Here is a 14323-nt window from a genome sequence, read left to right as displayed (position 1 = left end):
AAGTCTCCTGTTCCAGCAGATGAAAAACAGCCCCAAAAGCATGATGCTGCCACCACCATGCTTCACTGTGGGTATGGTGTTCTTTTGGCGACGTGCAGTGTTGTTTTTGCACCAAACATATCTTTTGGAATCAAGGCCAAAAAGTTCAACCTTGGTTTCTGTAAGGAAATTTCTGCTTCTAAGACCACCCAGATAGGTTCAGGTAATGCAGGAATCATACCATAACATTTTCCCACATGCTTTTGGGAGACTTCAGATGTGTTTTTTGCTAAATTTAGCAGGGCTTGGATGTTTTTCTTCGTAAGAAAAGGCTTCCATCTTGCCACTCTACCCCAAAGCCCAAACATGAAGAATACGGGAGATTGTTGTCACATCTACCACACAGCCAGTACTTGCTAGATATTCCTGCAGCACATTTAATGTTGCTGTAGGCCTCTTGGCAGCCTCCCTGACCAGTTTTCTTTTCATCTTTAAATCAATTTTGGAGGGACGTACAGTTCTTCGCAATGTCACTGTTGTGCCATATTTTCTCCACTTGATGATGACTGTGTTCACTTTGTGCCATGGTATTTCTAATGCTTTGGAAATTATTTTGTATCTTCTCCTGTCTGATACCTTTTAAACAATGAGATCTTTCTGATGCTTTGGAAGCTCTCTGCGGACCATGACCATTTAAATGATGGCAGGTGTGTACTGACTCCTATTTAACATGAGTTTGAATGTGAGTGTTTAATTCTGAACACAGCTACATACCTTAGTTGTAAGAGGGTGTGTACACCTATGCAACCACATTTTTCGTTTTTTTTTTTTTTTTTACCTTTACTCTCCCCCCCAAAAAAAGGATTTTTTTTTTTTTTTTTTAATTTTAAAAGATTTTTTTTTATTGAATTTTATAGAGCAACATACAAAAAAAAAAAAAAAAAAAAAAAAAAAAAAGAGACTTTGGTTGTTCATAGTATTGCATTTTACAGAGATACACTTGGGTGTTTAATAAACATATTTCAATTTACACGGCTCTTGTGATTATGGAGTACAAAGTTACAGGGAATGGTCAACATGCACTTCTCCAGTCATGAGGCAGCCTGGGAGTCGACATGAAAAGGTGCACTGCACTTTTAGAAACAGTATACCGCAAAGTATTTACCCTTTAGTAAGGGTTAGAGGGCTTGCCAGCCATCTGCCCCATATTTTGTGAAAAGTTTTGGTTCTTTTCCCGAACCTGAAATGTGAGTTTGTATAGAGGTAGAGAGTCAGTGATCAGTTTCAAAGAGAGGGATTTTAGAGGTACCTGTGATCCTTTCCTGGACAGTAGAATGGCTTTCTTTGCGTAGAAATAGAGGATGCAAAGAAGTCTCTGCATGGGTTGAAATGTAGAGATCCCCAAAAATGCCTAGGAGCCAGTTCTTGGGGTGGAGAATGTTTGGGGTCCTATTGTAGATGAGATAAAGGACCGCATCTCTGTCCAGAAGTCTTGGACTATTGGACAGGTCCAGAAACCTTGGAAAAAGTCTGCTGCTTGGCCACATCCTCTAACACAGTCTGCTGTGGGAGCCAATCCCATTTTATGTAACCTAGCAGGGATTAGGTGGGTTTTCTATAACTGAGGTATGACAGGGTTTTCTAAAGGGCCAAACTGGGCACAAATAGCGTGTCGGAGTTGGTAATAGAAGAACAGATATGAGCGTGGCAGGTCAAAATCAACCCGCATCTGTTGAAAGGACTTAAATCCCTGCGTGTCATACAGATGACACAGGTATTTAACTCCCTTAAGTGTACCAACGCTGCGGGTCAGGTTCAGAGCACAGTTCAGTTCTTTCAGGTTTGGATTTAACCACAGAGGGTTGTTAGGGGACGTTGACCATGATTCTCTTGAAATTTTTGAGACGAATATTTTAAACAGAGACTGAGGTATTTAGTATGGATGTGCCCGGGCGGGCCAGAACCTGACCTCTGTATATTATGGAGGGTCCCTAGAGAGGAGGCGATAGCTCTCTCAGTGAACATACAGGTGTTTTCCGCAACCGGGTGCAGCCAGTCATGAATATGAACCAGTTTGGAGGGCAAATAATATAGATAAAAGTTAGGGAACACTAAACCAGCTATATGCGTCGATAACCCAAACGTCTCTAGTGCCACCCTAGGGGACTTCGCATTCCAAAAGAATGCCGTGCAGATCGTATCTATCCGCTTGAAGATGGATTTAGGGACTTTACAGGGTGAGTTGGCTAGAACATAACAGCTTAGGTAGATAAATCATTTTAAGGGTAATAGCCCTTCCCATTAAGTCTAGGGGTAAGCCCATCCACTGTTTAGTTTATATTTGCAGCTGGGTCAGTAGGGGACACAGGTTGTTTTCAATATATGAGGACAAGGGTAACTGCACTATAACCCCCCCCAAGTACCCCCCCCCAAGTACCTAAAAGAGGACACTACCTGTAGTCTGGAGTCAGGGTGAATCTGCAAGGTTGCATCAGGGTCTAAAAAGAGAAAAGATTAGATATGTCCCAGTTCACCCGGAACCCAGAGTAGTCGCCAAAATTGTCTATTTCTTATAGCAGCGTCTTTAGTGAGTCTTGGGTGTCAGCCAGGTACACCAGGGTGTCAATTGCATACGAGATTCGTTCCTCTATTGTAGCAATAGGAAGGCCCTTAATCAGCTGGGAGCCGCGAATGCACACAGCTAATGGCTCCATAGTCAGGGCAAATAGAAGGGATGACAAAGGACACCCCTGCTTAGGGCCTCTAGTAATACGGAAAGTATCCATTGTGTGGGCGTTAACTCGTATGCGGGCCAGTGGGGAGGCGTAGAGGGGTTTTATCCAAGCAATAATGCGGGGGCCGAAGCCATACCGCTGTAGTACTTGGAAAAGATGAGGCCGTTCCACAATATCAAAGGCCTTACATGTGTCCAGGGACACAATGGCCCGGGTAGGTGCACAGTCATGGGGATATTGAAGATTGTGGAACAGTCTACAGACATTCATTCTCGTAGATCTGCCAGGTATAAAGCCTCCTTGATCACTCCTGACCAGTTTCACAACTACAGTGTTGGCCAGGACTTTGGCAAGGATTTTAACATCCATATTAATAAGAGAAATTGGGCGGTACAAGTCACATTTAAGAGGATCCTTGCGTGGCTTCAGTAATAGGATAATAAAGGCCTCTCTCATAGAGGGGGGGGGGGGGGGGAGGAGAATTCCAGTGTTCAAGGCCTTGTTATGAGTATGCAGAAGAGATGGGCATATTACAAGTGTTGAAACTGAGTACCATTCAGCATGGAAGCCGTCTAAGCATGGTATATTATGTGCCGGTAGCTGCGAAATGGCCATTGCGATTTCCTCAACAGAGAGGCGCCTCTAAGTCGCCATAGCTTTCAGCCGAAAGGGAGAAAAGAGCTATATGGAACAGGTATTCATTAAGTTGGGAGTCAGAGTAATCTGCTCTGGATGAATACAGGTCCTTGTAAAAGTCCAAAAATGTCTCCATGATATCCCTAGGGGTATCACTAATCCACCCCTGTGCAGTCATAATCCGTGGGATTGAAACAGGGGAGTGTTCAGGTCTAGTCAAATAAGCTAAGGGGCGGCCAGCCTTGCTACCATGTTCGAAAGATTTTTGGGTGATGTGTAGGCATACGCTTTTGTGTGAGGTCCAGTAAGCGGAGCTCATATCCCCTACGACATTGTAACCATGTATCCCTGTTAGCTGGAGTAGGGTCAGAGACATAAGCAGTTTCAGCAGAGATCATGGCCGTCTCTAATTTCACAGTATGTTGCTGGGTATTTTTATGTAGAACGCCAGTAATGGACATAAAATTACCCCGCAACGTGGTCTTAAGTGCCTCCCATTCCTTAAGTGAGTCCACCGTGACAGAATTCTTATTCCAGTATTCCACTATACCCTTGTTTACATTCCCCCGGTACTATCTCCTCCTCCAACCAGTGGGAAGTCAGGCGTCACACACTTGGGCCTGAGCCTGGAATAAGGAGATCCACCGCCAGGGGGCAGGATCTGACACACCCCTAGGTAAATAGGATATGTCAGAGACCACTGGGAGAATATCTCATGTACCAAACGCCAGGTGTATGCAAGACATGGTGTGGAAAAAATCCGAATGGCAAGAATATTGACGCATATCCGGGTGTTTCCATCTCTATATCTCAGTAAGTCCAAAAACCTGGGCCCAATCAGTGAAGGATGCGAAGGATCTGGCCCCCCCCCCCCCCCGGGGGTGTACAATGGCATAAGTGACAGTTTTACTAACACATCTGCGGAAAAGGGGGGGTGTATAAACATTCTCCAGGGTGAGTGTCACAGAGGCAATTTGTTGTTATAAGTACGTTATACTTGCGTTCCGGGTCTGTTTTAATCTGCAAAACCTCCGCATTGAGAGATTTGGCCAATAAAACAGAGACCCCTTTACAGTAAGCTGTGTGAGTAGCATGATAGAATTGCGCTAACCATGGTTGTTTGAGGGACCTTATTTTAGAGTCAACCAGGTGTGTTTCCTGCAGACAATTTGTGGGGGATATTATTTCAGGACCGAAAATACCAGGGATCGCTTCTGAGGCGAGTTCAAACCTCTAGTATTGCAGGAAATTATCTTTAACGGTCTGGCCATGGCAAGTCAAATAGTACATAAATCTGGAGGCAGATAGAGACATAACATTGCCCGCCATGCCTCCCAGGATATATTAGAGCATAGTCATATAATAGCAAGTGTAAAGCACTATTCAGGGTAAAAGGAAGCACAAATACACATGAAAAACCAAAGTTCAATAAAAAAACATGTCAAAAACGACAAAAAACACCAAAAAAAAAAGAAAAAAGGTAAAATGAGAAACCTTAAACCACCCACCCCCCTCGGCCATCCCAAACATAGTGAGCCTTGGATCCCTAAACCGAAACAAAACTCAACCGGAGTCAGAACTGTCCTGTGGCCATGCCACCAATTGGTATGGGGGTAGTGTAGGATCCGGCATGGCTCTCACAAATGAAAGAAGGAACCATAGCGGGTCCAAGTACAGGATGAGGGTCTGCAGTAAACACGAATACTCACCAAGTCCTTCAGTCCTTACGCAAGTCAGTAGGCTTAACAAGCAGTATCAAGCGTAGGTGGGAATCCCTTCGGAGCTGGTTGGGTACAACAGGATAGGAGTCCCGTATTCAGCAAATAGAGGGAGTAGTAGGTAACCACCTGGAGCAGCTTAGGCAGTGTAGAAAGAGATGCAAGTAGGTAGGGTACCCGGGCATCCATGGAAAGACATAGGAACCACGGTGAGATAGTAGTGGGGTTCCAAGGTGCCTTGACCCCTATCTGTCATCCCTGCATCTGGGCAGTATTCCATAACGATCGTTGAGCCACGCCATGGCTTCCTTGGGGGTTGGTGTAGAAGTGAGCTTTGCCATCATGGATAACACGCAACTTAGCAGGGAACAGCATGGCGTACAGCAGGCCTTCAGTACACAGTTGGGCTTTCAAAGCTGCAAAGGAGATGTGCTGGCAATGAACATCAGCCGAGAAGTCCGGGCACACTGAAATGGTATTACCATTGTATTTGAGAGGCCCTTTCTCCCTTCCTTGGCGCAGAACGGCAACTTTGTCTTGAAAGTTAAGGATCCGTGCAATTAGGGAACGCGGGGGGCCCCGGCAGGTGGTGGACGTGGCAGGGTACCGTGTGCTCGTTCAATAACATAGGAGAAGGTGGGGACATCGTACCAAAAATGTCCCGCAGCCAGGAATATAGAAATTTCTCAGGGTGAGAGCCCTCCGCGCATTCAGGAAACCCCACTGCGTGAGCGATTCTCCAGGTCATCAAGTTTGGGGCAGATAGCCACCATTTCACTTGTAGTATCCCTCATAGTTACAGACAGGGGGTGAACAACATCTTCCAGTGAACTTATGTGTTCCTCAGTGACCCCTGTTCTATCACACAGATTATGGACATCTTGTTTTAGCAATGAAAAGTCCATGTGGATAGATGCAATCTGTGTGGAGAGAGAGGCTTTGCAATCCTGTATAGCTAGCATGATGTTAGCCAGTGTGGGTTCCTCAGGGGGATATTCTGGGGCTTGGGTGCTTGCACTGCTTTGTGGGGAGTCCTGGGGCAGCAAGGGGTCTGGCTGTGTGGTAAACTGAGCAGGGATCAAGTCACTCACCCGACCAGCAAAGTTCCGGAGGGAGGAGGATAGCTGCATTGTGTTGTGCAGCTCTGCCTGTGTTCCAGCGCCATCTTGCAGTTTAAAACGAGTGAGTTGTTCTGCAGTGGACAGCAGGGCAGGGGGGGCCGTATTTCACCATGCTGGCAAGCTTGAAATGTGCCCACAGCCGTGTGGGTGATTTTGATGCCTCTTGAATGAAAATTGGACCCAGGATCACTTCAGCATGTCAGGGGAGAGCGGGAGCAGTGTAACTACACAGCCGCTCGCTCTGCCATCAAGCCCTTTGTTTTTCATTTTAGTTGCACAGTTTTATAGGTCACATTAAAAAAGGTGGAAAAAGTTTTGAAATTATTTGGCTTTGTCTCATTTTTTTTACATCACAGAAACCTGACATTTTAACAGGGGTGTGTAGACTTCACCCTAATGCATTCTATCCATTAAGGTGAAAAATCTTCTGTGCGGCAGCTACCCCCAGAGCCCCCCTTTTTCTTACCTGAACCCATCCTTTAAAGCAACAAGCACAAGCCCAGCAGCTCCAGCCACTGTCTCTGTCCTCATTGGATAGATTGATAGCAGCAGGAGCCATTGGCTCCCGCGGTCAATCAAATCCAGTGACACAAGAAGGGGGGGAGCAGGGAAGAGTCTTGCTGTGTCAATAGACATAGCAGCGGGACTCGGGGGCGTGCCCGTACGGGTGCCCCCAGGGAAAGCAGCTCTCCATGGGGGCACCCACTTTAGAGGAGGAGCCAGGAGCGCCACCAGGGGAAACCCCAGAAGAGGCGGATCGGGGCTGCTCTGTGCAAAACCCTTGCACAGCGCAGGCAAGTATAACATGTTTGTTATTTGAAGAAAAAAAAAAACCTTTACAATAATTTACAGTGCAAGGGCAGCTGGAGCGAGGAATCTAAGGATTACTAAGACTACTGAAATGCACAGCCGTTAAAGTTGTTCTCCAGGGAAATAAAAAAGGACTCCCTTGCCGTGGGACTACCTTTGCAGTGTGGAAGCAGACTCGCTGCAAAGGGAGAATCTTTTTCCTCGGAGATGGGCTTTAAACCTTTTTGCTGCCACCAACGTATATATCATGTTGGCAGCAGCAGGCTGTTTAACACACGCCAAACTGCTTCCATGGACCCCTGAATGTGTCAACCAATATCCCCCTACCATCACATTCCCTAGGTTACACTACTCCACCTGCAGGCTTGGAAACTATATGGGGGGGGGGGGGGGGGGGGAATCACTGGATAGAGGGGAGGGAGACCAATCTCCCCTAGCTAGCAAGAACCCAGAAGCGACAAGAGTTTCATGGCTTCTTGTTTCCGCTTTTACTTTCTCTGCCTGCTGTGGGAAGAAACTAATGGAGTACCTAGTGGAGTGCAAGGGAGACATCAATCCCTGATGTCTCATTAAATAGAAACTTTCAATACAAACATGCTGTCACAAAGGGGGCAATTGGTCCTATAGGTGTTAGCAATAAAATGAAGTCAAAGAAAAAAAAAAAAAAGTACTTTGTTGCACTACACATGTAACATCGCTGCACATGCTGGAGTCAAGAGCAATAATTCTTCACCTATTATTCACAGTTAACTCTAAACTGATTACCTGTAAGAACTTTTAAAACGTTCCCTTTGAAAAACTGGAGGACGAGGAGAAAAGTTGTAAGTTAGTGCAAAATTAACTTTAGAGCATTTTTTACAGAACATGTGCGCTTGAAAAAAAACGTTGCTCCAATACTGTGTAAACATAAAATATTGAAACCACCAATATATTTTAGTTTTTTTTTTTAGAAAGTATATACTGCTTGGGGTTGACTAATCTTTAAACCTAAAAGTTACTTTAACATATGTGCAAAAAAAAAAAGCAAAAACTGTTCTGGCAGCAAAGTGTGTATGTATATGTATATATATATATATATATATATATATATATATATACATACACATATACATATACACACATACATACATACACATAATGTGTGTGTGTGTTGGAGTGATTCATTTGAAAAAATGAAAGCGGAAGGAAACCCAGATTTAAAAAAAAAAAAAAAAGTACACTTCCGGCACCTACAGTTGAAGATCAAACAGAGGCCAAGATGGCAGCTTCCTTGGGTGAAAACGATAGGAGGGTTTACTTCCACTATAAGTTCATTTTGCTTATCGTATGGTCACAAGCCCTATGCTCTTACTTAATGGTGTTGATAGGGACATCGCTTTGCTCTACTGCCACAATAAGCCCTCCAGAGTCCAAAATAGCATAATGGTGAGGACCATCCAGTACACGGTTCCACGTGTAACCACCATCATCAGAGAGGTACACACTGGGGCGAGCAATGGACACTGCATCCCCCACACTGCCTGCAACAAAATAATAAATGTGTATACAATGCATATTGATAAAAAAAATAAAAATGCAAAAACATTTAGCAGTTGACACATGCTTGCATACTTACCATGTGCAATGATAATCCCCACAGCATTGGGCTCAGACATTGGTGGGAGAGGGACTGCAAGTTTCTGTGATATACTATACTGGCCATGAATATGCAGGCTACACTGTATATACACAGTAAAGAGAAACAATTACATAAACACTGTACAACAAAGTATTTTAAACACACATATAAAAGGGCAAATTAAATACAATAGGAGTACATAAATTAACTAAAAGACCAAACTGGCTATATCAGAATACTAACAGTGTCAGACTAACTATGGGATCTTTTCCCTAAAGTGTAACTATGGCCAGGCTATGGATATTGAAACATTTACAGATTTGTAACTAGCGATAAATTAGCTTTAACCCTTTCATTGCCACGTCCATACGGACCTACAGAAGTGCCGCAGGTGCCAAGTCAGTATGGCGTACGGACCTCCTTTCTCCCTCTCCTATAAGCTTATGGTCACTTCAATGACCATAAGCTTATATCAGAATTGTTCAGCAGACTCTGCTGAACAATCCTATAACTCTGATCAGCGGATTACAACCCGCTGATCAGAGTTATCAACCCCTAATGTGACCCTTCCACCCCCCATGCTGCCGCTTCCCTGCCCCCTGCCATCTAAAACTGTCCCCTCACACTTCATCCCCCAGCACCGATTTACCCCCACCCCCCCCCACAAACCTGCTTCCCGCAGCCACCATCATTTGCCAGCATCCCTCCTCTTCCACTCCCGCTGGCTTCAGGTGCTGCATGGGGCTTGGGAGGATCCAGATATGCCCCCCCACCAGTCAGATCATCCCCCTTAAATGCCCCCTTCGAGCGGCATCTCTCCTTCCCCTCCCTTCGCCTACAGTTTCTCCCTGCACAGATCATGATCTGTCATGCTGGGGATCATGGGGGGGTTAGCTTAGTAGACATGCGTTTACTAAACTCCCCCCTGTGGAAGAGGGCGCATGCAGTGATCACTACTGATCACTGCTATGTGCCCAGTGACACTCACAGCTGATATATTGTAACCGCGAGTGTTACAATGTATCAAACTGTCATTTTCTGAATGAATGGAATCCCTATACAGATTCTTCATTTATTCAAGTAAAGTGATACAGAGAAAATGGACCATCTTCAGTCCCTTTTTCTGTCTCAAAAAAGACATATGGGGGTCTGTTTAAACCTCTGATCTCTCACCAAAGACCCCCCCCCCCCCCAAAAAAAAGACTAAACACACACACACACATAGTAAGACCCCCACATCCACCCACACTTATCCCTCCGCAGTGACAGGCCCCCCCCCCCCCACTCATCGCTCCACAGATACCTCAGCTTCTCCTCCTGGCCAACCCAATCCGTCCTGAATGGCCAGGAGGAGCAGCGGGAAGACGATAGCGAATATTAATTCGCTATTGTCACATGTGGGTGGGTTCGGGGTGCAATGCTCTGCGCCCCAAGCCCAACCTTTTTCAAGCCAATTAGAGCCTCAGGCTCTAATCATGTGGCTTGTGAAAAAAAAAAAAAAAGTCATACAAACGTACGAGTCTGGCACCCTGCGGGGGGCAGCACCCAAGCGCCCCTAATGGACCGGCCGCTCTTGGTAAGACCCTTCACATGGAGCAGACTCTGTCTGCTGATCCCCGCTGAGTGGGCAGATGACAGGTCAGTGTCTGATCCGCTGATGCAGAGCGGACACAGCTCGCTATTCTCTATGGGACGGTCAGATGGAAACGGACCACCTGTCCAGTTCCATCGGATCCAATCTGCTAGATGGATGGGGAATGGAATCCACATTTGTCTGTTTTTAGTGGACTGGATCGGATGCAGGCGGGTGTAAAGGAACACACGTCCATTTACATCAGCCTCTCCACAGAGAACAATGGGTGGTCCAATTGGGCCTGCCTGAAAAACGGACAGGCAGACCCGATCGGTGTGCATGTGTGAAAGGGACCTAAGGCCTTGTTCACACAGGGCATACACAGCGTACCTTTACAGGGATGCACAGGTGTTCCGTGCATCGCACTGCAGGCCGTCCCATTCATGTCATTTGGAATGTAGCAACTGCACAAATAGAGCCATTGTTCCAAATTTTACATCCATGTAGGTCCGCAAGCATGTCCCTGAGCTCACACTGTGTGTTTGGGGTCATGTACCCACATCCAAACGGATGTCAGACTGGGAATAGCAGCTATGCCTGTGCAGCCGTTGCATTCCAATTTACATAAATGGGACTGCCTGTACGGGGATGAACGGAACACATGTGCAGGTAAACATGACCCTCCATGGGCGTACACTTTGGTATGCCCCATATGAATGATGCTTTAGTACTAATTTAGCAGGAATTTTGTAAGTTACGTTGGGTATGTGCAATATTAAATGATTTTGGTGTATTTTTAGTGAAAATAGCCATAGGATGAACATTTGCACAATTATTGCGGGGCCCAAAAAAAATCAGTAGCACTTTTTTTATTCTACAGGTCTTTTCAGTAGCACCTTTTTATTCTAGGAAGTCATATGCTTTCAGAAAATATATGGTTTTATGGTTTTGGGGGTCTTTCACAAATTCTGAAAACTGTAAGGGAAAAATGAAAACTTTCAGATTTTGTGAGAGATTTGGATATTTATACTTTTGCGTCTGTTCAATTTTCATCATTTCGCAAAAAGGCGCAATTTAAAAAAGTTACAAATATTTATTTATTAATTTAATACAGGGTAAGCTTTTATATTTAGTAGGAAAAAAAAAAAAGTAGAAAAAAAAAAAAAAAAAAAAAAATCAGCAGTACCTTATTTTTATTCTACTGATCATGTGCTCTAAGAAAATATATGGTTTGGGGGTCTTTCACAAATTCTGAAAGCTAGAAGTGAAAAATAAAAAAGCAAAAGGAAAAATTGCAAAAATGGTCTGGCCACCTGAGGGTACAAAATGGAGCACAGGGCCTGGCAGCAAAAGGGTTAAAGAATGTAATCACAGACCTCTGTAGCTACAGGCACCATGAAACAACTCAAATTTAACAGCAGAAGCACTGTAGTCATTTTTTTTCAGCAGGTTAGCTCATCCTGCACCCCCCCCTCTCAACTGACTAAGAAGCCTACTAATCTATAATGTAAACAAAAAACAGGTTCTTTAGAAAGGGGGAGCAAGGTGAGATGAGCTGAGCTGCTTAGAGAACGGAATGAAAGCCCACAGTGATTTTTCTGTAAACTTTAACAAAATTTGTGCCACAGTGCCAGCAGTTCGAGAGTTCAGTGAGTGCTTGTTTTAAGCTTAGTTACTGTCTTAAGAATATGTAAATACTTCCAACAACCGAAGCTTGGCAACAGGAAGGAAAGGAGAGTACAAAGAGCTTTCATCAATGATGAAGACATAACTTACCTTCTCACTGTCTTTTGCTGTTGAGTCACATTTGGCATTTACCGGTTTGTTAATGCGGTTCCACTCCCCTCCTTGATCAAAGCTGATGACAGAATGGACAGAATTATCTGAAAGAACAAAAGTGTACCCAGAATAAACTGGAAGAATTTGCAATCTAAAATTTGGTAATTACAATGAACATAAGCAGTGTCTACCAACCTTCCCCAAGAACACTAGTAATGAATACTCCACGGAGGGATGTCACATTGGTGAAATCAGTTTCTCCTCCTGTTTTGGTATAAAGATGTCGCTCTAAGGATTTGGAATAAACAATGCCTCGATCATCGGATGTGTATATGGTTCCACAGCCTGTGTCTGAATAAATATCACAAAATAAATTACCAATGTTTTTCACTTCCTTGGTAACATTCGGCTATTAAACATGACCCACAAGCTGACTTTATACAGTAGTTAAAGCTCAACTCAATGCAGATATAGAAGACACAAAATTAAAGCAGCGCAGTATTGGTTAATAAATTGTTAAAGAAACCCTGTCACCAGCTTAAAACGTCCAAATCTGAAATACAGCATCATTCTCAATTACAGTTTTTTCCACTTTTTCCATTAAAACTTTTTTTCTCTTTTCTATAAAAAAAAAAAAAACAAACAAAAAAAAAAACAAAAACACAAAAATGCGACATTTCTGGGGTTTAAAGATGCTCATCTTCGCCAGGCTCTCACTACTGCCGCTCCTTCTATCCCTCTACCTCACTTGTCTTTCTGAGCAGCTCTCATTAGAGCCTCACACCATTCCAGACAATCTTCAGCAGCAATAAACTTGTGCAACTGTTGAACTTAGTTTTAAATGTTCCTTAGCTGTTATGGAGCAACTAACAAATAATAGCTGCTGTCTGTACCACCTTCATCTAAGAAGTTGCTGATTGAGTCCCTGTCTGTGCCTTGTTCCAGCTGGAGACACTTTTTATGTTGCATTTCAGCTCTTTGAACTACCATGCTGGTCTCTATTTAAAGAGGTGCTGACTCTGCCAGGCTCTGGCTCCATTTAAGAAGCAATCTGCTTCCTATGCTGTTTCAGGCTCTGTAGAGCTGACATCTGATAGGCTCTATTGAAGGAGCCATTAGTTTGTGCCTGCTGCCAACTCCAGGTAAGGAACAATTAAAAACAAACTTGCCACTGATGTTCCATCATTTACACTTATTTGTTAGCTATAATGGCTCTGACAGCTTACAAACAGGGGAACAGTCGCTGAATGAAAAAACGTTTTCCGAGTTCATACAGAGTATCACTTGAGTGACAGCTTTGGGTCTGCTGAGCACGCTGGCATCGAAACCAAGATGGCAGTGCCCAGCGATCTAAAAATATTTGTCGTCTGCAGAAAGTTGACTTTGCAAGGGACATAGAAAACTTAAAGTAACTGCATAATAAATCAATCGTTATATTGGATTAATCTTAAAAGGATCTGGGGACAGGGTCTCTTGTACTTACAGTAAATTTTTCTAGAAGTCCAGTAATTAATTTGTTAAACATTTGGGTTATTATACTGCAGCTTTCAGGAGGTTTGGACACTGGCAAACAAAGATGTTAAACCATCCTCTGTTTAACCCTGCCTCCAATGGTCATGCCTCAGTTTTCTGAGCAAGTAGTACATAAAATCAACAGAAGGGCGGGATCTGTGTTTCTCAACTGACAAAAAAAAAAAATTAAAGGTTTTTATGGCAAGTACTAAATTTGTATTTTCTTTTTCATCCATTGAGGGACACAGTAAACGTAGTACTTCTTAGACATTTAGAAGGTTCAAAAGCAGTCCAATTGAGGCGTTAGAAATAGCCAGAGATCCAACAGATATGAAAATCTTAGAGTATCTGAAAATGCCATGACCCAAGGAAAGAGCATTGAGGTTTAACCTGGTGTTTCAGGCCAGGACAGGTAAACAGCACTAGGGGGAAGCTGTTAACCTAAAAGAATGATGGACCATAACTAATAAATGAGGAGGAGAAGAAAAAAGAAGAAAGAAGAAAGAAGAAAGAAGAAAGAAGAAAGAAGAAAGAAGAAAGAAGAAAGAAGAAAGAAGAAAGAAGAAAGAAGAAAGAAGAAAGAAGAAAGAAGAAAGAAGAAAGAAGAAAGAAGAAAGAAAAAAGAAATAAGAAGGTGGTGAAAACTGACAAACTGCCTGAAAAGGAGAAAAATAAAAATGTAGACCAATTGCTAAAGTGGTTCAGGGTGAGGGGCATACATACTATGAAGGATGTTACCCAATAGAGAAGTAATATCCAAAAGAGATCTGAATGGATAGAACAGCCCTCCCCACAGCAAATCCAAATAACAAAAGAGAGGGAAACCTTTACTCTTTAAACAA

General features: G+C 43.7%; 1 protein-coding gene across 1 annotated transcript in view; it reads right to left on the bottom strand.

Moving 5' to 3' along the window:
• The window catches only part of SORT1 (sortilin 1), a 243094-nt gene that overhangs the window by 73720 nt on the left and 155051 nt on the right, over positions 1 to 14323 (bottom strand). The window contains exons 10-13 of the mRNA XM_073615905.1: positions 12165 to 12320; positions 11967 to 12073; positions 8615 to 8717; positions 8351 to 8519 (exon numbers count right to left, since the gene is read on the bottom strand). Coding sequence (XP_073472006.1) covers positions 8351 to 8519; positions 8615 to 8717; positions 11967 to 12073; positions 12165 to 12320 — 535 coding nt within the window. The remainder of the gene's footprint in view (positions 1 to 8350; positions 8520 to 8614; positions 8718 to 11966; positions 12074 to 12164; positions 12321 to 14323) is intronic.

The sequence above is a fragment of the Aquarana catesbeiana genome, linkage group LG02 (genome assembly GCF_042186555.1).
Source record: "Aquarana catesbeiana isolate 2022-GZ linkage group LG02, ASM4218655v1, whole genome shotgun sequence".
NCBI classification, from domain to species: Eukaryota; Metazoa; Chordata; class Amphibia; order Anura; family Ranidae; genus Aquarana; species Aquarana catesbeiana.
This window is presented reverse-complemented; position numbering and strand designations above follow the sequence as displayed.